Source organism: Rhamphochromis sp. 'chilingali' (genome assembly GCF_963969265.1).
Source record: "Rhamphochromis sp. 'chilingali' genome assembly, chromosome: 8".
In the NCBI taxonomy this organism is placed as follows: domain Eukaryota; kingdom Metazoa; phylum Chordata; class Actinopteri; order Cichliformes; family Cichlidae; genus Rhamphochromis; species Rhamphochromis sp. 'chilingali'.
The window spans coordinates 25188217-25213088 of NC_137935.1; the positions used below are offsets into that span (position 1 = coordinate 25188217).

Below are 24872 nucleotides of genomic sequence, written 5' to 3' on the forward strand. Positions count from 1 at the left end.
ATAACTCACCTTTATTCCCCATCCTGATGCTCAGTTTGAACTTCAGCAGGATCCAGTCTGAATGGAGTGCTGCCATGAAACTGGCCGATCAGATTTTTTGTGTTAACCAGCAGATTAACAGGTAAGTGTATATTGCCATCTATCTTCTAATTTAAAAAAAAACATTTTATAAATATGACGGCTGATCACCACAGAAAAAAAAATCACTAAAGAATGATTTAATCTAAACATCTTATGTTTCTTCCAAAGCCATCTGTGCAGGCGGCGTAGCACTCAGTGTGACAAGTCAACTTGTTTTGATGCCTAAAATTACACTAACATCAATACTGGGGCTGCACTTCAGTTACATTTAATCTCTGCTGATATAATTTGCTTCAGGTTTAATTGGAAATAGATCTGAAAGCAAAGCAATGTTGGAGAGACATCACACCCACATAACTGTCAAATCACAGTTTTGCAGCCTCTGTGAGGTTCGAGCCACCCAGCTCGCTCAGGCTCCGCCTGTCTGATGGCGTGTTTACACTTTCAACAGCGACGTGAATCTGCATCTCGGAGCTGGCACAAGGCAAGCAAAGGCAGCTGCAGTCAGAGCCCAGCTGACGACTACAGTGTGAAACTGTTGGAACAGATGCAAACAGCCTCTGTGGAGCATTTTTGTAAATATGCACAACTTCTTAAACTTCCAGAGACTGTGTGGCTTTGTGATTTATACTGTTGCAACAGCTTTTATGAATAATATGATAAGAACTGACCAAATCTTTCCTATTGTGCTGTAAAAAACTCACAAGCTGAAGCTCTTCTTTTTCACCCCTCCCCAAACTCCTGACAGACAAAACAGATGGAGCGGTATTAATTTAAAGCCTAAACAATGTCCTCATGACAGGAAGAACGGATTAAGTATTCTTCCTCATGCTGATTTGATCAGGAAAAAACCAAACCAAAACAATGTTCTGCTGTTACACAAGCTCAGAACAATCTTTTGGGGTATAAGCTGTGAAAATGATTGCATTTTGTTATTCATTCTTTCAAAAGTTTAAAGTGTTAAAACTTTTTAAACTTTAAATGGTTAAAAAAAAAAAAAAAAAAAAAGTTTTACAACAGTTTCAGGGTTCTTTAACTTTTTAACTGTGTGCAGCAAGAGAACATGTCAAATATATTAAATATACATTATGTTCATTTGCAGAAAGCATGAAGATCTTTAGAAACCGTGACTATGAAATATGACGGCATGTCTTTGATTTCTCCAGCGTTCTCTCAATCTTTGCCTCATAAAGTTCGTTTCCTTGCAGCCAAAACTGGCCTTCAACCCTCAGAGTCCATGATGAAGGTCTCAAAGTTTGGGTTGAGCTCAGACACGAGCGCGTCCACAAAGTCCCCGATGGTGGGCCGTCTCTGCAGCATTCCTGTCACACACACACACACACACACACACACACACACACACACACACACACACACACACACACACACACACACACACACAGGCATTAGGGGGTGTTTGCAGGCTGCAAGGAGTGGCACCAGAATTAGTTTGCTGTTTTCAATCACTCCATCTCACTTCATTCATGCTTTCCTTAGTGCTGAAATATTTTTAATCTGATGTCAGAGGAGTGATCATAAAAAAGGAAAAGAAAAACCTTTTGTTTTTTGAGATCCTTTGAAGCAAGTGCTACATTTTTTCTTCCCAAATTAAGCTAAAATCATTTTAGGTTAATGGATTTCAGCTGCAGCACTTTTTTTAATTCCAGCTTCTCTTCCTCAACACTACAATGGATTTTTCCCAGTGCAATGTTGCTCACCATCATCTGCATTTTGAAGTGAAGATTTAAGGACATCACCACATTTTACCACAAAAGTGCCTCAACACACCCTAAACTACTGCAGATGTAGTGCAGCACTTTTTACTCCTCACACAGTACTTACACTGAGAAAATGGGCTCAAACACTCACACCTTAACAGGCCTCAGCTGGTAATAACGTCCATCACAGTATATGCACTAAAGTAACCAAAATGTGCAGATTTCCTGTATATTTACAATGTTTTATATTCTCTGTCTCACTCACATAGATTACACAAGAATGTGTCCAGTGTCGTGGAGCTGAGAGTGAGCTCTGGGAATGTCTGTGTGTTTTCAGAGCTTGTCTGCCAGCTCATGCATTGAGGACTCCCTAGCTCGCTTTACAATTCAGCAGCACGCCCGCTTTGAAGTCAGTTCATTTCCCCTTGTGCAGCTGCCAATGTAAATAGGCACTCTCCCCCTCCCCGTCTTTCCTGCATAGGTCACCTCCATTGAGTGCACGAACACACACACATGCACACACACAGGAACGTCTGCAGACACGCATGAATGGCGTCGCAAAGAGTTTCACACAGCGATCCTGAATGTAGACAGATATCAAGATGTGGACACACACACACACACACACACACACACACACACACACACACACACACACACACACACACACACACACACACACACACACACAGGAGTCTGTGCTGTTTCCACCATGATTCTGACTCAGCAGGATTGCCATCTCTCCTTACCCACCAGTCGCACCCTGCCCCTTGGCTACAACGCGAGATACCATCACACAGGGGTCCCTAACACACTGTAACCGCAGGGCCCCGGGATCCCTGTGAACATGGCAGCCACATCACAGAGACGACTCCAACCATAAACTGATAGTCATGTTTATAGAGCCGAAGGGTGTTTTCTCCTTTGACCGCTGCTGACGTCTGTGGCGTGTTTGAGGCAGAGACCAAAATGCATTATTAGATGCTCACAAAGAGTATGCTGAATTTATACCTCAGATCAAAGTGAGCATTGTAATTTAAGCCCCAACTTTCTTTCATGGAGACTTTAGTTTTCCAATTAATGATGAGAAATATGAGTCGAAGCCCACAGTCCTGTTAGCAGCTCTCTGTGGTCCGTCACGCAGGCTTCTCATAGCTGCGTAAATGCTTTTGAAAATCTCAAGTTTGACCCAGAAGAGTTTTCCTGCCTTAACCTAATCAAATCCCCCCTTTACTTCTCAAATATGCAGCACAAAAATCAACAGAGAAACAGACACAGAGGTACGCACATGTCCTGACATGGCACTTGTTTACTTTGGTTGATTTTTTACAGCATGTGTGCAAACAGAGCTAAGGGCTACTGAGCTGAACTCTCCATACATACATACATACATACATACATGCATGCATACATACATACATACATACATACTGCAGCATCACCGTCACTTTATCATAGATTTCATTTCCTTGCTGTGTTTAAAGGGGCCTGACCAGCTACAAGTTTCTGTGGTGTTAAACAAGCAAAGTTTACTCTACAAGACTGATGAGAGATGCACAGGTGCTGGTGGTGTGTGTGTGTGTCTGTTGGGGGGGCTAAAGGTGGAAAAGGAAGTGCAATCTGTGAAGGAACTTAGTCAGGTAAACAACAGTTCCCATGCTAGCTGCTCAGCAGCAGCAGCTCGTGGTGTTGGCACACAGTTCTTACGGTACATGACAACAAGCAAAACAATACACAGTGAGGACTGAGATTTTCTCAGCCACGACCCCTGGGAGAGTTGGAGAGGAATGCACAGATAACCTCAGAGTCATAACAACACTGTGGAGGAGTATCTGATCTCAGAAGCTGCCCTTATACATACACACAGGGAGGAGGGGCCGAGCCACACAAGACCCCCCCTCCCCCAGGGAGGAATCACCACACTGTAAAAGAGATGAAGCTCACAGACAAGTATCAAAATGTCAACTGAATACGTTTTTTTTACTCAGCTCATGGTTTTCACTGAATGGAAGCACTGGGTAATTAAAAAGGTACAGTCGGTAATTTTGGAGGTTATGTAATAGAAAAACTGAATATTGTACTCGGTGTGCAATTATGTCTTCCAACAAACAGATGGGTTCTCATAAACATAAAACTAATCCATTAAAAATACATTACAGCAGGTGCTGGTTGATGGAAGACAGCAGCAGCTGGCTGAAAGCTAACGCTATAGAAGATAATGATGGGCTCAAATGTCCTAAAAAAAAAAAAAAATCACACTTTCAATCTGATTAATAGTTTGATTACATTCTCAAATCGTATGGGAGTTTATTCACCAAGTGTCCAAGTCCAACAATGTTTTAATGTAAGAGACGGTTTCACTAACGCTAGTGTTGCCCCCCCCCAAAAAAAAACATTGGCCGTATTTAAACTGCTGTAAATAACTTGTTGGCTTAGAATCTGTGAAAAAACGTATCAAACCCATCTCTCACGAATGAGATCAAGTAATTTTGAACCACAGAAACCATTCCTGCCACAAGGCAGAAGCTGCTGTTTTTTGGCCAAGTTTTATATATCCCTTATTCATCCAGCTAAAAAGTCTCATCAACACTAAAAAGGATGAGACTCTTGACCATACCACATTTTTCAGAGTGATCTGGTTGAGAGAGCAGCAGAAATTGCAACAAATATAAAACAATAGGTTTGTAAAAAGTAAACGAACATAAATTGACACCCGGCATATTGAGACTGCAGTCATATTTACAGCTGAGGTAAACAGCAGACTGACAGCCTGCACTCACTGCAGATGAACGAGGATTGCACTTGAATTAATAGGGATAAGAAAACTGAGTATGACTGAACATTTACAGTTTCTCAGAGCCTCTGGTGATGGCGGCAGCATGCTCTTTTGTTCAACAGACAGCTCAAAAGCCAGTAATATTCATTTTAGTGCGATATATAAAAAAGAAAAGCTGAAACCACCAAGGTTTGCCTGAACTATTACTGACATTATTACTATTAATGTCGTGTTTCTTAATATTATTTTTGACATTAAAAAAAAAAATACTCAATCGCTGCAACTCTAGTTGATTTTTTGTGATTTGTTCGAAACCACTTTAACAAATCTAGACAGCTGAGATCTACAGATCCATTCAAACAGGGCATCCAGGTACCCATGGCTCACGACGACAGCAGCGCAGAGGAACAGAGCGAGTGGCTCTGCGTCACAAACGGTGGGGAGTCATCTCGTATTTAAGAGTTTCCATTTCCATTCATAATGGCACTGACACAGCTATTGAAGAGCGGGGCTTCTAATCATTACAGTCATCTCAGGGCTTGCATCGTTAGCCAACTTGGCCAACGGAGTTTTGGGATGTTAAAAGACAAACTGGAGCCTCAATCGACCAACTGGCCACTGACTACCTGCTCAAGGGTACATCAAAAGTCCCCCTCCTCCACCCCACCCAATTTATCCAACTGATGTACAAACATTCGAAGACCCTCTTCTTTAGCGCAACTTCCACTGCCTCCTGTTTTCTTTAAACAGGACAGTGGTTCTCAGGGAGATGGAAAACACTGCGAATTGCTGGCGTACAATAGCCCCTGGTTTTTCCGCTTATGTCACCAGCTATCAGCACAAAATGCCAAAAAAAACAAAACAAAAAAAACAAACCCAAAAAACCTTTCAAGGGCAAAATCTTTTCAGCTCCCTGAAACGACATCCTCAGATATAAAGACGTCCTGACGTGGGTCCAGCCTCATGGTAAAATCTTTAAATTACACTGGGATTTTACATTTCACATCAGTAAATAGATAGCCTGCAAAGAAAAGCTTGTTTATTTACTCAAAGGGTGGTGGGCGATGGGTATCAGTCCAACGAAGGCCACTGTGGCTGGCTAGCAGCTCTGAGTCTGGGTAATGACAGCTCAGGGGACATGAATTTAGTACAAGTGCTCTAAAATTGCAGTCCAGCCTGCAGCTACTGCTGGATGAATTTATCAAAGATCTGAGATGCTGACTAAAAACAAATAAATAAATGAATAACAGAAGTTTGGATGGCATGGATAAAGTCTGTCTGATGACCTCCATGATTTGAGAAAGCAAAATAAATAAAGAAATTTTTAAAAAAAGGGTGTCTCATCTTATTTATTTATTCTTGCAAAATAACACATTTAATTTGTCCCCTTCAAACAGGCCATGAATGGCATTCGTGTTTCCCTCACAGAACACACAACAGACACTTTAACATTACTGAAAAAACTGAAACTTTTTCATAAAAACATATTGACCTTAACTCCTTGTTATAGCTTGTATTTTTGGTACTTCACAATTTAATAGGCTTCTTTTGAAGGCCAGTTACACCCAGTTGCAACTCCGAGGCAGCAATGTGCACAAACTGGAGCGTGCGATAACTAGCCCCGTCTCCTCTGCCGCCTCGTATTCCCCCGGAAGTGTTTGACACCGTTTTCACAAATCTTAAGGTACTTGCTGCTTCATTAGCCGATTCTCATAACTATTCCAAACTTGTCACGGTGTGAAAAGTAGCTACGTCTGTCAGACCTGCAGGCAGGCCCGGGGGCTCACCGCCTCTGTAATTACAGCTTTGAAGTTCAGGAAGCTTTTTCTACAAACCGCACTTAAGACAGGCCCAGAAAGCAAGCAAGACAAGGGTGATGACAAACTGGGAGGCTCTTTGTTGAGTACACACACACACACACACACACACACACACACACACACACACACACACACACACACACACACACACACACACACACACACACGAATTAAAAAGGAACATCAACACAACACAACCTCTTCATAATTTTTCCAAAGCAACACTTACGTAAAAAATTGCATCAAACAGATTTATTCGGCTTAATGCATCGAGTCATTCTAAAAAAATTTTTAAGTGTGTTTATGCAGACAGACGGGTCTGCTCACCACTTTAGTCCAAACTGAAATACCTCAGCCGCCATTGTTTGGATGGCCATGACACGCTGCCATTTCTGGTCCTCTGAGCATGAATCCTGTGACCTGCTGCAGGTCACTTCTACTGTGTAGTATTTAAATAAATGTTTGATGGATAATACAGATGCTCATGGCTCCCATGCAATTTACTTTGCAGCTTTTGGATGGATTACTATAAAATTTATTGAACATATTTATGTCCCCGCTCAGGGTGAATCGTAATAACTTCGGTAACTCGTATATCTGCGGGTCAGGGCCCCCCAAGGAGGGTCGGGCAGAGAAAATAAAAAGCCAAAAAGCAGACAGATGTGATGAAAAGCAAAGTAAGTTACTCTCAGCACAGGCTCTTCCTGCACTTTATGGTTTGTCATGAAATGTGCTCCAAACAAAATCTATTGTCCACCCTTGCTGCTCAAAAACAGAATTTTATTTTCTTGAACTCGCACTTCAGTTAGCCATCACATCCCATCTGACACAGACTTAAAGTAAGAATTCAGGACAATTTTGGAAAGCCCCCACGAGTTAAACATTTACCTGATCAAACATTGAGTCTGACTCAAGTACGGGCTGTAAATTATGCCTTTTGCAGCTTAACATCTGGACTATGAGGTTTATCCAATCCTCTCCTCGACTTCAGACAGAACTATGCATCACTGTCTCACAAGTGCTGTGGGATTGTACAAAGCACCCCGCCTCGGGGTTTATTACTGATTGTACAAGCAGTCATAAGAACTATTCAGTCACGCTTCCCCAGACAAAGAACGAACGAGGTCCTGAGTCCCTGCTACAGAGCCCGAGTAGATCCATTTTCTGTGCTCAGTGTTTGAGACTATGGGAACAGCCTGGGCCATGAAAGCCCTCTCTGTAGGAGGACCCAAGGTTCAGTTTAGCCAGTCGATCGGCTTTCACTCTCTCTCTCTCACTGCAGTGATGCTGCCGCAATGAATTTAATACCTGGGTTTACATTTCAACACCATCTTTTCCTGGGAAACATCCAGGAGCAGGCAGGGAGGCATCCAGATAAAGACTGGCCTCTGATTGGCCTTTCCAGGTCTGCTCCGGTTCCCCGTGTGCCCTTATGCCCCTTCTACCACCTCACCTAAGGGGGATAAGCAGGGAAATGATACACACCTCCATTTACAAGGCTCTTTGTTTGAAAGGATTATGTGTAATGGGTTGGATCTGGATTCTGTCTCCTTCCTCTAGTGTTCTGGTTTCTGCTGGCCTAATCCCCGCTAAGGACATAAAAAGAGCCATTCTAATTCACTTCAAATCAATTTTCCATTCCTCAATAAGATTTCAGGATGTCTGCTATGAACCCATCAACCCTTCAGCAAAGACTGTGGAAACTTAAATATTTCAGCACATGTGCCGATGTTTTGTAGTTTTTCATCAAAATGGTGAGGTGGCTCAATGAGGGTTCTTTAAACTGCAGAGAGTTTCTGCTTTAGCTGAAGCATTTCTCCAGACAAGGAAAAAAATGTATTATTATAAAATTATTATAAATGCAGGTGCACACAATGGACAGGCTGCCAAAAAATGTGAGAGTGGATCTACCATCTAGCCCTCCCAAGGCTCTTTCATTTGATCTGCATCTTCTGTCAGACAATGCAATCGCTGGGTTAATCATTATTCCCAGAGCAGACGTTTTTTAGAGCCTTCCTTCCCCTGTGACTTGCAGCCAGAGCGATAAAAACCACCATTAAAACTCTGCCTCACGCAGGGCTTTGGACTATAACTAGAGTAGCATTCGCTACAAAGAAAACCATAAAAGCAAATATCGTAAGTTAAGCAACAGTTAATTGGACAACAGATCTTACAGCGAGGATCTGATCCAATGGTGGTTTTCATTTCAGAGTGTGGGTGCAGCCCTGTTTGGAGCTGTCACAGGAACAATCCAGTGGAGGAGGGAGGGGGTGACCCTGAGGGAGAGATTTACAGTACGCTCCTAAACGTTACCCGATATCACTATCTTTCTGTGTCTCTCTCTTCTCACCTTCTCCACTTTTGTCCTGTCCAGACAGGCCACAGCAACTGCTGGAGGAGGGGTGTAGAAGGAAAGAAAGAAGCATGCATTCGATTTGCAGTTCAAGTCCACCCTCTTCCAACACCCTGTTTGTGCTTTAATGTGAAAGGCTTCTTCCTTGATGAAGCATTGATGAAGCTCAACTACCCAAACTCCTTGAAAGCACATTACACAGATTTTTTTTCTGATATGGGGGAAATTTCATACACTCAAAAATGTGACTTCTGTGTGATTACTTCATGTAATAAAAGGAAACTGCTCCTGGACATCATCACATAGGCCCAGTTCCACTCCTAAGCAAGGATCGTTTCTACTACAAATGCAGTTTGATGAGTTTGCAGCCCAGCTTGTCACTAATTTTTATACCTCAAATATCTCAAATATCAGCATATTTAAAATAAAAACGAGCGCTAACATGCTAATCATTAGCCATCTCGAATTGGGATTAGCATGCTAACAACGGCTAATCAGCACTAAAAAGACAGTAAATTGTAGGATGGTGAAACTGTAAACCCTTTCATGCATTTTTATTCCTTACTAATTGTTAATTAATAAATTAATAAAGCATATACTTAGCTTGCCTTGTGTCCGGCTATACTCTTAAAGACACTTATGTTCCAAGGAGTAACCTCCTGAGATTAAAAATGAAGTCAATGCAACAATGGCGAAAACTGCAGTTCCTCTAGGTGCCTCGTGGCATCTAGAGACAGATAGCTGGAGACCCAACGGTTGAGTAGCCATTCCTGTTAATGCTGCGTTGGTCACATAATACGCTGCTGCAATTTCATCACACAACCACATCCATACGGATACATCAGCACTAAAAAACGTAAGCAAAGACACTGCCAGTTTAGTTGGTGCACTCGCAACGTAACAGGAGTCCCATGTACCACTGTGAGAGGCCGCTGACATTTGACCTTATATGGGGATTGGATAAAAGTAACCAGATCATCAAAATGATTACGTTTACTGTGACACATTCGTCATAAATTGATCCATTTGGTGCCAATAATCAAACAAAAGGAATGTGAATGTTATGGTGTTACAACAAGAAAATTGAGTCACAGAAATCCTGAAGATTTACTGAGAACGACGAATCTATTGAATAGTTACTGGAATATTTGAGTTTGTTTGATCTGAAACACAAAAGTGGTCCGGTCTGTGTTTTCAGCCCTGCAGAGTCAGCAGCGTTAAGCACTCAAACCTATAATCAAACATTTCGGTCTTTCCCTCCTTCATGATCGCCTGTGTACACAAAAAGCACTAGGAGCCATATCGTTATCTTTTTAATTATCTTCTTTAGTTAACCTTTAAAAGCAGATCAAATAAGGGCTGGACTAGCAAGGGGCACTGTGTAACTGCCGCAGAGTGAGCTTGCCGAGAGCAGGACAGGCTTTGGGCTGACAAAGCTCCTGTAAACAAAGATAAGAGACCTTGGGAGGTGTGTTAAACTAGTAAACATGTACCACGGTGGAATCTAAAGCGCAGAGTGGGACAAACCATAACAGTGGTAGCTGTGACCACCTGAAACAACAGCAGCTGGATCAGCAGCTTCCATCTTTCTTTTAAGTGAGGACGCCTTTTCTGCTTCATATGAGAAAAGAAAAACAACAAATCCAAGCAGGAGTCACACTCTCGGCTGTCCAGCAAGTCAAAACAAATTTTGTGGCACAACCTGCAGTAATTAGACACACCCTTTTTAAAAAAAAAATTAAAAAAAAAATTCATGGGGCAAGACGCCAATGGACTGACAACTCCATAATCTGGGAGGAAACCTCAAACTGTTGGCGCAGAATGGCGCTTTACAGATGTTTGTGGGCAAACATGATATTCTATTAGTATTTGTGACAAAAAGATTGAACCTACCCTCCACCATCAGCATGGGCTCCTTAGCTCCTCCGTGGGCCAACATCTCCCGTCGGTACCGCTCACCCATTTCCCTAAGAAAGAAACCAAGATGGAAGACAGGCAGGGAAGAGAAAGAGATACGGTTACAGACACCTGTATTCACCTGTCAACCCCTCCATCACTGCTGCTGCCACTGGGAGCCCAGGGACAAGTCTGCTAAGTTGTCTGTAAACAACAGACAGGTGATAAAAACAACAGAGCTCTGACAACTGCAGGTTTTACCGAGACGAGGTAAAGGAGGCCAGGGGGACAGACAGACAGACAGAAAGGGAAACAAAAAGAAGTGAAACTGCTGCAGGGCTCAATGCGATGCTGATACGATTAACGGTTGATTTTCCACAACAGAACCTTATTGCTTTGCTTGTCCGGGGCAAATGCTTTAGATAGAGGAGGATCTGGTAATGTGGATGCTGCTGTGTGTCTGTGAATCACAGCAGATGCCACATTCACATTAAAGCCAGGGCTTTGATACAGATGATATGAACTATGTTTCTGCAACTCTTCACCACCTGTACTTCAGTTTCAGGGTAATGTAGTCATTGTTAGGAGGACTCCTCATTCCAGCCAATTTAGTATTTATTGCCCTTATAAATAATGAACCATGTGTCCAGTTAAATATCTGCCTCCCTACAAAAATAATTCCTCTATTCGGTTCTCTCAAATAAAAACATCTTTAACTCAGCGAAAGCTCTGATGGTTTTATAAGACATATATACATATACACACACACACACACACACACACACACACACACACACACACATATGTATGTATGTATGTATGTATGTATGTATATAAAATTTAACAGTATGTTAAGCTTCGGTCTCACCTGTTTAAAGGATCCTCTATGAAGCATTGTTTCCACACCATCGAGGCCACCGCACGTGACATGAGGTAGGAGTAGTACTTGGCCCCGTACCCAATCAGGTGGCTGAATCTCAGCTGCCATGCCTTAAGAAGAAAATGAACATTGAACAAAAAAAAAATAAACAACTGTATCACTTTAAAGACAGCGAAGCCAATCCTGCCAATCCTGACAAAGCTAACGCTAGGCTAAACCCACACGGCTGCAACTTTCCTAACAGCATCTGTCGCGTGTCACCGTATCCAAGGTGACACGCGACTGTTGCGCCGGACAGCTTACTTTAAAAATGCAACTTTAAAATCTGCTAATGAGTAAAAACAGCAGATTTTTTTGTAGCTATTCACACTCCATCAATTTTAAAAATGAAAAAATCATTCGTAATCAAAAACTAAATCATGAAGACTGGGCACCTTACACCAAAACAAATAAAAATGGGTAAAATAAAAAGGATAGAGTGAGGTTACCCTACGGCCTGGCAGCGTGCACATCTCACAAGTGCTCTTTAAATGACCATAACTCCTCCGTCGCCATTAGTGCCAAAATAAGAGACAAAATGTCAACTGTTTTGGTAAGAAGAGAAGACGAGCTTTACGCAGATATTCGGTATGTCATGGTAGAACAAAGCATCTACAAAGTACTGCTGTCTATCGCCGACAGAAAAATCATCTGTTTGTCTCGTTTAGGGAGACATTTTAAAGGGTTCCTGTATAAACACTGAGGTGATAAAAGGCCAAACACCAAACAGTTTGATGTCTTTAAAACAGTCATATTTGAAATAACCAAGGTGTAATCGAGCAATCTTGGACAACCTAGCTATAATCTAACTTTACATCTTTTCGTGTCTGCACTCAGTTCAACTCATATTTCTAATCTCATTACTTCACCCTTTAATATCCAGCCCTTCATGTTGACACAACCTGCTCTGAAACATCCAGACAGTCAGACACATAAACACCTGCCAAAGTACTTCAGAGGCGTTTGTGGTAACGCCTGCTTCAGTCAGTGACTCAGGACCAGATTTTGCAATGACTACACCCTGACTACAGACCGACGAGGTGAAAACAACACGTCAGTAGATATTAACAGAAAGCAGACTCATAAATACGCCAAACATTCTCAATCTTTTGAGCTGCCTACGTCGTCTTCACTGATGATATTAAACTGGTGAAATGAATACAAGTTTCCTTGAACAAACATCTTTGACAAACATTAAATCACATCCTGTCAGGTCCTTTTATAAAACGGACAAAACATGGAAATTCCTAACAGCTAGAAAGCCCCGTTCGCTCCTTTTCTCCCATGTTGTTGCCTGAAGGGGAGCTTCTCCATATCTATAAAGACGAGCTCCTTTATGATCTCTGAAAACGGCGACACTGGGAAATTCAGCTGGCAAACATTCAAACATTCAGCCTGCTAGAAAAGGCAGCAGCTGCTGTTGTTAACAAAACATAACAGACTGCAGACGCCTCCTTGCACATCCACATGGGGGGGGAAGCAGACTTCATACACGTTAAAGATTTGAACTCAAATTAAAGTGAAATAATCATGAAACTGAGGGATGTGCTTGCAGACTGGTGCCCAAGAAGCTTCCAAAGGATCGTCTGACATCAAGGTACATGTTCTCCAGCAAAAAGCCAAATAACGCATTAGTGTGGATAAAAAAAATCTTAAATTCTTTATGCTGGGAAACATCTATTAAACTCACGTTTGTGAGAAGATATTTAAAAACCTACTGATGCTATACATCACCCTTAACATAAAAAGGTTCATCTTTTTTTCAGAAATTTGAATAATAAAGGGATATGAATGTAAAAAAATAAGACAAAGAGCACTGTAGGTTGTAAGCTCTAAAACAACTGCTTTTTGAGAGGAGCTGTGTCTGCTAAACTAAGCGCGGTTGCTCAACAGCATGAAAAACACTCTCGTGTTGACTTGACAAGACTCCTCAGGGCTGTAGTGACTTTAATAAGAGTCGATAGCACTCCTGAGAGGAGTCACGGCTCAGGAAAGTGTGGGTTAGAGAAGCAGGAACACAAATACAGGAGCTCGGATCAGCTCTTTCAAGTGCTATGAAATAGAAAATGTAGGCCGCGCTAACAAATGCGATAACACATCCAGAAAATTACAAAAAGCCTGCTTTAATTTGTTTTAATTCGGAGGCTCTTTGATTCCTCTGTGCTTCCTGACTGCTGATGTTCTGCTACTGAAAAACTGTTTGGTAATATGTCGCAGTCTCTGACAGGATGCTTTAAGTACTCATCACAAAGTGCCTTGATTATCAGGCTTCCAAGCTTCTCTTTGTTTTCAATCCCTTCGTCTCACATCAAATGATTATCGTCAGCTTTTCTGAGGGAGTGCGAGCGGGTCACATGTCAGCAAGATATCCTTTTCATCCTCACATACAAAAGGAAACTGAGTAAGCCCTTGCTTTTTACTCTGCTCCTCTTCAGTGTCAGTTAAAAGACATTTTTAGGTCTTTCCAAACTCGACTTGTGAGAAGAACGTGAGCCGTCGCATACACATCGACTCATCCTCTGGGGAAATAAAAGGGACAGCATTGCAAGTGTTAAAGGCACGGATTAGCAGTTAGAGAAATGTCAACAAAAGCGAGCAGGACACCTCGCTTTCTGCCTCTTATTCCCAAATATTATCTTCAGCTCAAGAGTGAGCATGTGGTCTGTGTTACTCGCAGCTGATCCTCTCACTCTGTACACAGCGGGAACTGATAGCCCTCCTCTATAAACTATACACATGTCAGCATCACCCTAATGTTTATAATCTGTGGCTCTCCGTAACCCATTAGCCACTCCAAACTTCTGTTTACTGCGGAAACTTTTTCCTGAGCTGCGTTTCCATGAAGGCAGTCAGACAGGGATGGATTCAGAGGGTAAACCACACAAAAAAGAACATTTTAAGGATCTAAACAAATCTGTTTTCACTTGCTCCGATCCAATCGTGATCTAATACTCGACGTTTAAGTACTGCAATCACCCTCAGTTCAAATGAGGAAAGCGATCTCGCTTGTGGTTGTGGCTGTGCACACGGAGGCAAAGTGCCTGTTAGAGCTTCCCGTATGGCTTGAAAGCTTGAAGAGAAATGACTGCGACAGTGGGAAACTATATAACATAAACCGCAATCTCCGGAGAGGGAGCTACAAAGCGAGCCACGTACAGAGGAGTGGGAGGACTCCTGTGAGGAGAAACGCTGGCTGGGACACGGTCGTCCGGGCAGAATATACAGCAGTCCTGTAATCTTTATTCCTGATGGCAACCCCACATAATTACAGCCCTGAGTAAATGCTGTATGAAGGCCATTTCTGGCTAAATTATGACTGTTTTTGATTCCCTTCTGTCTCCTGGCCTCATCCTCCTCTGCCCACAGCTGCTAAAGTGGGGGAATAAAGCACTTTTTTCATTAAAGAGGAGGGAGGAAGGGGCTCAAATATTTCCCCCTGGGAGGGTTCATTTAAAGTATCCCCCTGCTTTGTTATTTTAGCAGCCCTTCAAAAAAACAGCTTTAATCCTTTAAACACTGCTGTGCCTGGGTGAGAGATAAAAAACCAGTGAGAGAAAGAGGAAGGACAGCAAATAAGAAAGGAGAAGTGAGTAGAAAGTTAAAGACTAAAAGGTTTCTGTGATCTCATTAAATGGGTATCAAAAGAAGAGCACAGAACCCTAAATTATCAACAACTTCCAAGCTTGTATTTTATCCTGTAGTCATGACGTCAGAGACCATAAGTCACGGGGGGAGAAAGGGAAAAAAAAGGTGGTCAGGCTGTACCGTGTTGGGCGCATAAGGCAAGCCGTAGAATTTCTGCTGCATGTCCTTCAGGATTTCTGTGGTAGAGCGGTTCTGTGGTTCGCTGTGGTAGATCTGATCCAAGACTGCATAGAAAATCTACACAGCAAGAAAAAAAAAAAGCAAAAACAATCACCAACGTGAAAACTCTTAAACTGCAGAAATAGAGTTAAATGGTGACTAATGTCACACCATTGGACATGAATGCCCATTAAACTTTTAACATGTTTTGTGGTTGTCTTGTTTGAATCAGTTTTAGCTTTGTAAAGAAAAACAGATAAGCAAGGAGCACAAAAACAAGAGCTTTCCTAATAAATAAAAAAAAAAAAAAAAAAAGGGATAAAGGCTAAAACAGAATGGGAACCAATCAAAAAGATAAAAACAAAACCAAACCTTTCATAGCCACCAGAAGCTGTTTATGAGCAGAGAAGGACTGTTCTTTATCACATCAGCTCCTCACATCAGCTCCTTTTTTTTTTATGTTTTTTTATGACTTTTGCACCACGGGTGTTAGTATGAGATTTTCAGTTGTTGTTTTTTTTCTTAGGGGTGGGCGTAACACTAAAGTAGTGCCACACAAGCATCATAAATTAGCTGACACGTGTTATGGATGGTTCCTGCTGTTGCGTGCTCTGTGACAACGTACATGCAAAGACATTAATCTTACCTGCAACTGGGTGTCTGCAGCTCCACACACCTTTTTGGACTCACACAAGCGAGCCACCATACTCTCGGGTAGCGGCTAAAGAGACGATAAAACTGATTAAAGCTACAAATGAACAGAATTTTCATCTGAAGCCTTCATCCTGCAAATTTTAATGGCAATGCCATGACCGTAATATTTCATCAGAACATATTTCTGTACTTTATCGATTCAAATCTGTCCTCAGTTTAAATCGTTTTGAGTGTTTAAGGTTTACCTTTCCAGTTTCATAGTGCCGTGCAAACTGGCTGATGACTCGGTAGTCGGTGGCAAAGTATTCCATGAGGATGGAGGGGACTTCAGCAAAATCAGTTGCACATCTGGTTCCTAGAGAAGGGATGAGAGACTTTAAAACAAAGCAGGATATAGGTGACTTTATTCTTGGCTGCTTAAGTGCTTTGGCTTTTATGCTTAGAGTGTTAAAAACGAAAAAGTGAGCCAGAATGAGAAACCAAAGTCTTTACAGCCCCAACCAAAAGTCAGAATCAATACAAGTCCTTGTGATCTTGTGACACTCAGCAATATCAATAAGTAAGCAAAAGCACATAGGGCAGGAATAGATGTGTAGAACAGAGGTGAAAAAGAGCAACTGTCATGAGATTTACACAACACAAACTTAACCAACATGTCTAAACATTGTGCCCAGTAAAGAAACAACCTCCAGTGCAGTTAATAGATACTGTTGTCAGGCTCAAATAAAGGCTTTGGGATCTTAAATTACTACTGAAGGTATCTGCAAACCAAACCATATCAAATGACAGCGTTAGCAGCCAGCTATCATCTGCCCTCTCCTCGGGGCTTACTTTCCTTGTTCAATTCACCACAGTGTAATGTATAACCCCTTCCTACAGCTCTGTATCAATCTATGTAATTCTACCTTGTGACATTTGGAAATGCAAAGCCATAATGTTCCAATATTATTACTTCTCTAAATCCTCAAGCAAACCAGGGTCCACTGAAGAGCCCTACTCATTGTAAGGGTCACTCCGCACCTGTCACGTGCTGGTAGCGAGTGCGTCCCAGCATTGAGTGCATAGCGTGGCCCATCTCGTGGAAAAGGTTCTCCATCATGCCGGGAGTGAGCAAGGTGGGGGCGCCCTTGGTAGGGTGAGGCAGACTCAGCATCAGCACCACGACTGGCAACTGGTACTGACCAGTTTCCTGGCACTGGCGCCCACCGCGGATGGTGAAGTGACAGTCCTGGGAGGAAAATGAGGAGTGAGGCTAAAGTGCTACTATAGAAAATGATACTGATATATACTAATGACGTTACCAAAACATAATTAAATACAAACTCAGAAAATGTTGGGACACTTTTAAAAATGTGAAAAAAACAAACAGAATGTAGAGATTTGCAAATCTCATGAACAAATTTTACTCACAATAGAAATAAAATTTTTACACAGAGAAAATGTTTAATTTTAAGAGCATCCAGTATTGAATTTCAGCCTTCTGCACAAAGAATTCTCTGAATGTTTTGATATTATGTCGATTAAGAGACATTGATGTTGAACATTATTCTGAAGTTCTCCCATAATTTGTAGACAGTTTTTTGCAGATTGGTGAACCTCTGCTCATCTTTACTTCTGTGAAACTCTGACCTGTTGTCAATTAACCTAACTGGTTGCAAAATGTTCCCCCAGCTGTTTCCCTTTAGTAGCATTTAGTTTTCCATCCTTTCGCTGCCCCAGTCCCAACTTTACTTGAAATGTTGCTTTTTTTCATGAATTAGTCTAAGTTTAAACATCTATGTTAAAATATGGTTTCGATGTTCGAGTGTGAATAAAATGTGGCTTTTCTGTTTTTAATCCACATTTTACAAAACTCGTTTGGGAATGGTTAACCACATTTCAAAGAAGGAAGAGATACTTTAAAATCTCGAGTACGTCGATGAGTGTGTGCTCATACCTGATGAGGTTTATCTTGCCGGTGGAAAAAGTCACAGTAGATGTATCCCAGTAATCCCTCCGTCTCATGGACCACAGCCTGGAGAAATGCACGCACAGTGATGTAATTACCCAATAACTGCACACAGACAGCATCTGAAACTTTGATCTTTAAAAATGGTCCGTGGATTAGCGCTTGGCACAGACTATTCCACACAAGCGAACCTTTTTTCCTCACTAATAATGAGTTACCAGTTTGCGGACATCCTCGCTCCAGACCTCTCCAGCTCTGGGTTGTTCAGACATGAGGGAGACGCCGTACAGCTGAGAGAAGAGATTGTTCAAACCCTCCATACAGGAACCAAGAGACAAGTAGGGACTGTACAGACTGGGCTCTATGTTGTACCTGCCGTGACAAATCAGAACATATCAATGAAAGAAGGAGATGTGACCTTCAGCACCGTGATCCAACAAAGTACATAAAAACAACAAATAGGAATCATGTGCATCTTCTAAAACAGGAAGATCAGCAGATCTAGAGTGGTCAAATAGCCCAAAAGGCCCTTTTTTTATTACTGAACCAGAAGTTGAAGCCCAGATGAAAAAAGAACGGTAACGCTTGCCCGCTTTGAACCAGGACATATTTCTGTATACGTTTAGCTGCAGGTTGCTCACTTGACTAGCTAAGAAAAAAAGAAAACGGATCCTGACTATCACTCATATGTGAGCTCAGCTGGCAGGGCAAAGCCACCACAGTGCCAGGGCTCAGGTTTGGCCACCCATGCTTAAAATGGCTCCTTTCATTCATGCTGCTTATAAGGCATCAAAGATAAAGACCACCGAGCCAAAACGGTTGTTTAGCTAGAACACCACATCCATATATTATCAGTGATGAATAACAGGCCACTGCTGAACACAGCTACTAGCTGTGTTTACCACACACAAGCTCTAGTCCCTGTTTCAGCAGGGTCTGAACACACACCGGTTCGAGCTGGTACTGCTGGAAAAGCACCGATAAAAAGAAAATGAGTGACTGAGAGAAACAAAAAAGCCTGTGATTGTGACGAAAGAGCCTCAGTGGGAGGAATTAACATAATGTGAGCATGTAAGAGTGTACTTGTATGACCGTCTTTGTGAGGACCAACTTAAATTTGGGATCTTGGCTGTTCCTTTCCTCGCCGTCATACACCGAAAAGGGCTTTTCTTTTTTTAAATGCCACATCAATTTTTAGGCAGCATGGTGGCTCCCTGTCTCTAACCCCACCCCATGACCCTGACAAGGATAAACGGAAGAGGATTGATGGACCAGTCCCAGAGGACTGGCAGCATGAGGAAGGAGAGCACAGACCCCACTCCTCCTCAGAAAATCTGTAAAGACACATCAAGTCCAAGTTTCAAGAAAACTTAGTAGCTGCTTAAGTTCAAAGAACACCTGACAGATCACTAATGTCTGCAATAAAGAGTTACCTAATGCCTCCCCAGACTCAACATATAATTAGCCTTTGCTCTGTAAAGTGCAGCTCATTAACCCTTTAAAGCCTGAAATGTGAAATTATTTTTATTTCACATTTATGATTTCATTGAACCATCTTAAAAATGTGTTTCCATAGACGACTTTTAATTTGTATATCTGGCTTCTTTTTTTTTTTTTTTTTAAATTGTATAAAAATGTATTTATTTAGTGTTTAAAACACTAAATGTTAAGGAAAGTGAAAAGAAAAACTAATAATAGTGAAACTTATGGCTCCTTGAATTTGCTGAATGCCAAAGACGACCACAGTTTATTTAAGTTCCACGTCATGGGTGACATCCAGGACGGTTTGCCAGCACATGCTTTCTATCACGCATCGACGCCTGTTTTTTTAATACAATTTTTAATACAATTCCAAGTCTTTATTTTTAGTCCAACTTCATTTGTTTTCATTTAGTTACATCTGCCTTGCTGATACTGGGTACTGCATTGAGATCTGATGACTGTGGGGGTCCCTTGAGTACAGTAAAGTTATCGCCATGTTCAACTTTAGCGTTTTTGAGAGCAGACCATCTGACACCAACAATGTTGTTAAATCCTCCTTCTTTCCCACTCTGATGCTCATCATGACCGTGTCTACATGCCTGATTGCAGTGAGTAGCTGCCATGTGATTGGCTGATTAGATCATCAAGTCATAAGAAGCCATTGGGTTACAAAAAAAAGAAAAAAAAAAGGAGGTCGATTAGACTGAAAATCAGACCTGAAGTTTACTCCCATGCGTCTCTCCTAACACCTTTTGTAAAAAGCGACACTTGATGAAGAAGTGGGACGTGATAAGAGCTGCCGCTGTGAAGCAATATGGAATTACAAACATGTGAATGACTATCAAGTGACAGCAAGCTGAAAAATATGTTTCATAAAAGCTAAATCTCACCTTTCAGCACGCAAGACACCGCTGAGGTATGGATGATCCCAGGGCATGAGCTCCTGTCAGAAAACACAGAACTCATCGTAACTCTAAATCAGAATCAACTTACAGGAGTTAAAATATAATATTGTGTAATCAGTATTAATTGCTTTAAGGCATAACAGCATAGAGAGAAATGTGTAACAGTGAGTGTAATGTTGTGTAGTTGGCAAAAATATTCTTGCACATTAAAAAAATAAAAATCACGCACAGAATGTCGAGGGCTGAGTTTCTTCTTCATGTCTCTCATCATCTTAAAGTCTTTTGCTGTTCTGAAAGAGAAGCACCAAACAAGTTATTAGCGTGATGACTCGAGGCGTTCATTCCTGCTTTTTACCCACCTATCTCTACTCAGGGTCAACGGGGGCCAGAGCCAATCCCAGCATGCATTTGGCTGAAGGCAGGGAAACACCCTGGACAGGCTGCCAGGCTAACAGGCTCACATTCATACCTGTGGGTAATTTAGAGTTTCCCAGTCCACCTGAATTGCATATTTTTGGACTGTTTGAAGAAATCTAAGCACACAGAGAATCCATCCCACACAAAAAGAGGAACACAAAGGTTTTCTAAAAATGCATCATTGTGCAAATGATCAAACTCATATTCGCATGTATGACAAAACTAATTAAAGGGTAACTCGTTTCAGTAATTGTGGATCTTTGGGAAACATCTTAAATAGCCTAATAACTCATGGTTAACCTCGAGGGGAAGCACCGATTTAATGAAGCCTTTACACCAAAGGCAACAAAAACATAAATCAGCTCGTGCTGATGATTCAACCTGCCAAACTGAAATAGCTGATCAGTGGATTTTTATTATGAAAAACATGGAAAGCTGTACCTGTCTGACAGCTTGTCTGTTAACAGCTGAAGAAAGCTCATCACCGTCTCTGCAAAGAGGGATAAGAACAAAAATGCAGCGTGTAAACCTCCCGAGAATAGTTCTCAAAGGCACAAAATATTGACAGTGCTGAATAATGAAAATGTCCCGACTGTGAGAAAAACCCCAGAGAGGTGTAGTAACCTGGGGTTTTGGCCATTGTCCCCTTTAGGGCTCTGTGTCCGAAGGACTCGTAGCCCACCAGTGTGGCCAGTTTGTATCTGCATTTCAGCAGCTCTTCCAAACACCCCATCAGCTCTGCGTTGGGATAGAGATAAATCCTGTAGGCGATTTCTCGCACCTACACAAGTGGAAGAGGAAGAAGGAAAATTCATGACAAAATCTAGAATTGTTAAAATAGCATAACAACTAGGCTGCTGATCTTTGCAGGGTCAGAGGTAGATGGCTAGATAAAACACTAACTTTCAAGCAGAAGATGTTAAAATTTATTCATTTTTTTTCTTTTCTTTTTCTCTTTCATCTCAAGCTTAAAGAAAATAGTTTAGCATGCTTAAATTCTACAATGGTACAACACAACTGTCAGAAAGTCATTTTAAGATTACTCAAAGTTTGCAGATCTAATTTTTTAAAACTATTTCATACTGCTATCCACTATAAAATTAGATTAAATATGATAAAAACAAACAAACAAAAAAACAACAACAGCTGCTTGACTAAAGCTTTGAGCTCTCACAGGTTTAGTGTTTCTCATAACCAGCACCCAAATCCTATGTTGTGCGCTGAGACGTGGCAGAGGCGCCACCTTCTGGGCAGAAGAGAGAAACGTTTGCTGAGCCACAGTAAATGCCTACCAAGTCATTGGGGGAATCTGCATGCAGTCCCCCGATTTGAATGAAGCTTCCTTCTGTTGCAAAGTTCAGATGTAGGTGCTCGGGAAGCGCAGACCTGGCGATCCTGTTCGGCATGTGGGAGCCGACCAGGAACTCGTTGTTTAGATCCAGCAACTTCACATGAAGAGCAACCGCCTCTTTCCTCTGCAGGGTGAAAAAGCACCAAGCACAATCACCGTTATGTTGCCTTCAGGTATTGTTTCCTACATCGCGTGTTTAACTCCATTAATAAAAACGCACCAGTGTGTCATCTAGATGAATTCCACTGATTTCAAAGTCGAACATGAACAGGTCTGCCACTCGCCTGCAGAGGCAAACATGTACAAAAGCCACAACAGGCCAAAATAAACAATCAGATAATCTCATAATGAGATGAAGGATAAATCAGGTCAGATACAAAACCAGGTAAGATTACCTTGTATCAGGATCCAGCTGAGCCTCGATGTCCGGGTTGTCCAGCAAATTCTTCAGGCTCTTGCATAACTCAACATTAGTGTTCAGTCTGAAACATAAAAACCATCAACATCTGTCACAGGCACAAACTGAAGCATAAATGACCCGTATCGCACCGTTGGAGACAGCGTATAAAAACATGTTCTTGGTGTTGTGCAGCTATGAACGACATAGGTCGCTTCTTACTTCTCCACGACTGTGCCGATCTCGATACAGGTCTTCTCAGCAGCCTCGCGGAAAGCTGGATCGGGGTGAGCTACTTTTATAAAGTCTGCCTGTTCACAGGGAGAATGATTATTGTTGACAAGATTGTCAAGAAAACAAGCAATCTCTGCTCATACTGAATTTTAGGAGGTTGAGATTAAAACAATGGTCTTTTGTTGGACTTTGCATTTTCAGTGGGAGAAATGTTTTGTCACTCATTCAAGTGACTTCTTTAGTCTTCACATAAAAGGTCCACAGCCAGAAGCATAGATACACTGGGTTCCCCACTTTCACCCACCGTGGCTAATCTGTATATAGAGGAAATGGAAAACAGGGCTCTCTTATCCTACCCTGGAATGCCACAGAGTCAGGTACAGGTATGTGGATGACACCTCGGTGAAAATCAAATCTCAGGACATAACACAATTCACTGATCACATTAACGCGGTGGACCAACACATCAAATTCAACAAGAAGGATATGAAAAAGATTTCCATCAGTAATGAGGAACATTTAAAAGTTGATGTGTTGATCGTAAACCAACACATATGGATCAATATTTAAGGTTTGACTGGAGCACAAACAGAGCGAACACCATCCCCACAGACACAGCAGCCAGGGACACAACTGCTGCTTAAGCAAAAACCACTTCTGATCCCTTGTGTCAAGAGTACTGGAGCAGCTGAGACGCGCCGTCTCAAAATATCACGACTCTTTGGCTTTCAAAACACACAAAAAGCTACGCCTAAGATTGGTCCACCCCAAGGATCAGGTCCCCTGGCACAAACAGAGCAACACAGTGTACGCTTGCCGTGACTTTGGGGAAACCAAACAACCTCTGGCTAAGCGTCAGGCTAGGACTCCGCAGTCTATTTACACATACAGGCCAGTGGCCACTCTTTCAATGATGAGGATGTACACATTTACGTGAAAAGAAAAAGACCACGGGTACATCTTTTCACCATCCTACAATGCTGTGATTGCAGCCATTCCGCAAACTCTCTATGAATGGTACTCATCATGCTCATGTAATCACAAACATGAAAGCGACCTCACAGCCCATTGTTAGTCAGTAGGGCTGGTCTTGGCTATGTGGGGAATAATATGACCTTATTTACACTTTTGCTACAAAGGTTTAGCACACTTTTGTGTGTTGAACTCACCAGATCGGCCACTTTACACAGTTCATCTGAGAGCTGGTCAAAGCACTGGACTGTCTGAACTCCAGGAGAAGAAGAACAGGCTTTCTCCACCAGACGCTCCGTGTTCTTCAGAGCTGTCTCTGTGGCCACCTGAAAGCCTGCAGGACAGCTCAGCTCTGGCACTCCAAACAAACCCTGCAACCACACACAAACGCACAGTTATCACCACCAACTAAAGCAAGACTTACCTACATAGTGTAAATGTTATTCTGCCAGTTTTGTAAGTTTTTTTTTATTATGATCATTTTTAAAGTACACACCACATTTTTCTGTAACAGGTCCAGTTTCCTGTGAGGTCTGGCATTGAAAGCAGCTCCAACGGGAGACCATGTAGTGAGATTTCTCCGTACATACGTCAACAGGCTCCTGTGCTTTACCAAGTAAAACATCCTCCTGCACGCTGACATGTTGTACAAACCTGTCTGTTGATTCTGAGGCTAAGAGTGCTGACAGTGATTGGCAGAGGACATGCTCGATTTTAGTTTGTACGTCAGCCTAGCTGCAAAAGCCGGAAATGTAAACAAAGCTAGGTCAGTTTATTTTAGACCTTTCTTTTTCAGGATAATTAAAACGGACTTTCTTTGACGTATAAAGCTTACCTGTTCCATTGAAGTGCTCACATGTTAGCTCACTGGAAAATGAAAGCGAATCTCCATAACTGTTGCTACTTGTATTTTCGCTAAATAACAAAACAAAAAAAACCAAAACATCGGGCTTCCGGTACCATTATTAAAAAAATAAAAACGACACACTCTTTGTTTTTATAAGTTCAAATTAACTGCATTTAAACAAAATGTCGTTATCTAAAATTTCGTTATCTGAAATTTCATTTCATTTTTGGCGAAAGTGCGATGAGCTACCGAAAATTAGTTCGCGATGTCGTCATACTCACGCGACTGCGCAGTACGA

At 41.8% G+C, this 24872-nt stretch overlaps 1 protein-coding gene across 1 annotated transcript; it reads right to left on the reverse strand.

The window, feature by feature from the left end:
• Positions 1 to 203: 203 nt before the first annotated feature.
• On the reverse strand, positions 204 to 24719 carry LOC308401833 (mitochondrial intermediate peptidase-like). The gene is made up of 20 exons (XM_080890279.1): positions 24563 to 24719; positions 24224 to 24462; positions 23925 to 24098; positions 22744 to 22832; positions 22520 to 22606; positions 22345 to 22408; positions 22066 to 22248; positions 21398 to 21554; positions 21215 to 21263; positions 20586 to 20646; positions 20342 to 20394; positions 18188 to 18341; positions 17958 to 18035; positions 17042 to 17249; positions 16267 to 16376; positions 16014 to 16088; positions 15329 to 15445; positions 11513 to 11634; positions 10642 to 10715; positions 204 to 1403 (listed from the first exon to the last, which is right to left on the reverse strand). The coding sequence occupies exons 2-20, from the start codon at positions 24368 to 24370 to the stop codon at positions 1303 to 1305; spliced, it is 2103 nt and encodes a 700-aa protein (XP_080746405.1). The 5' UTR covers positions 24371 to 24462; positions 24563 to 24719; the 3' UTR covers positions 204 to 1302.
• Positions 24720 to 24872: the final 153 nt, after the last annotated feature.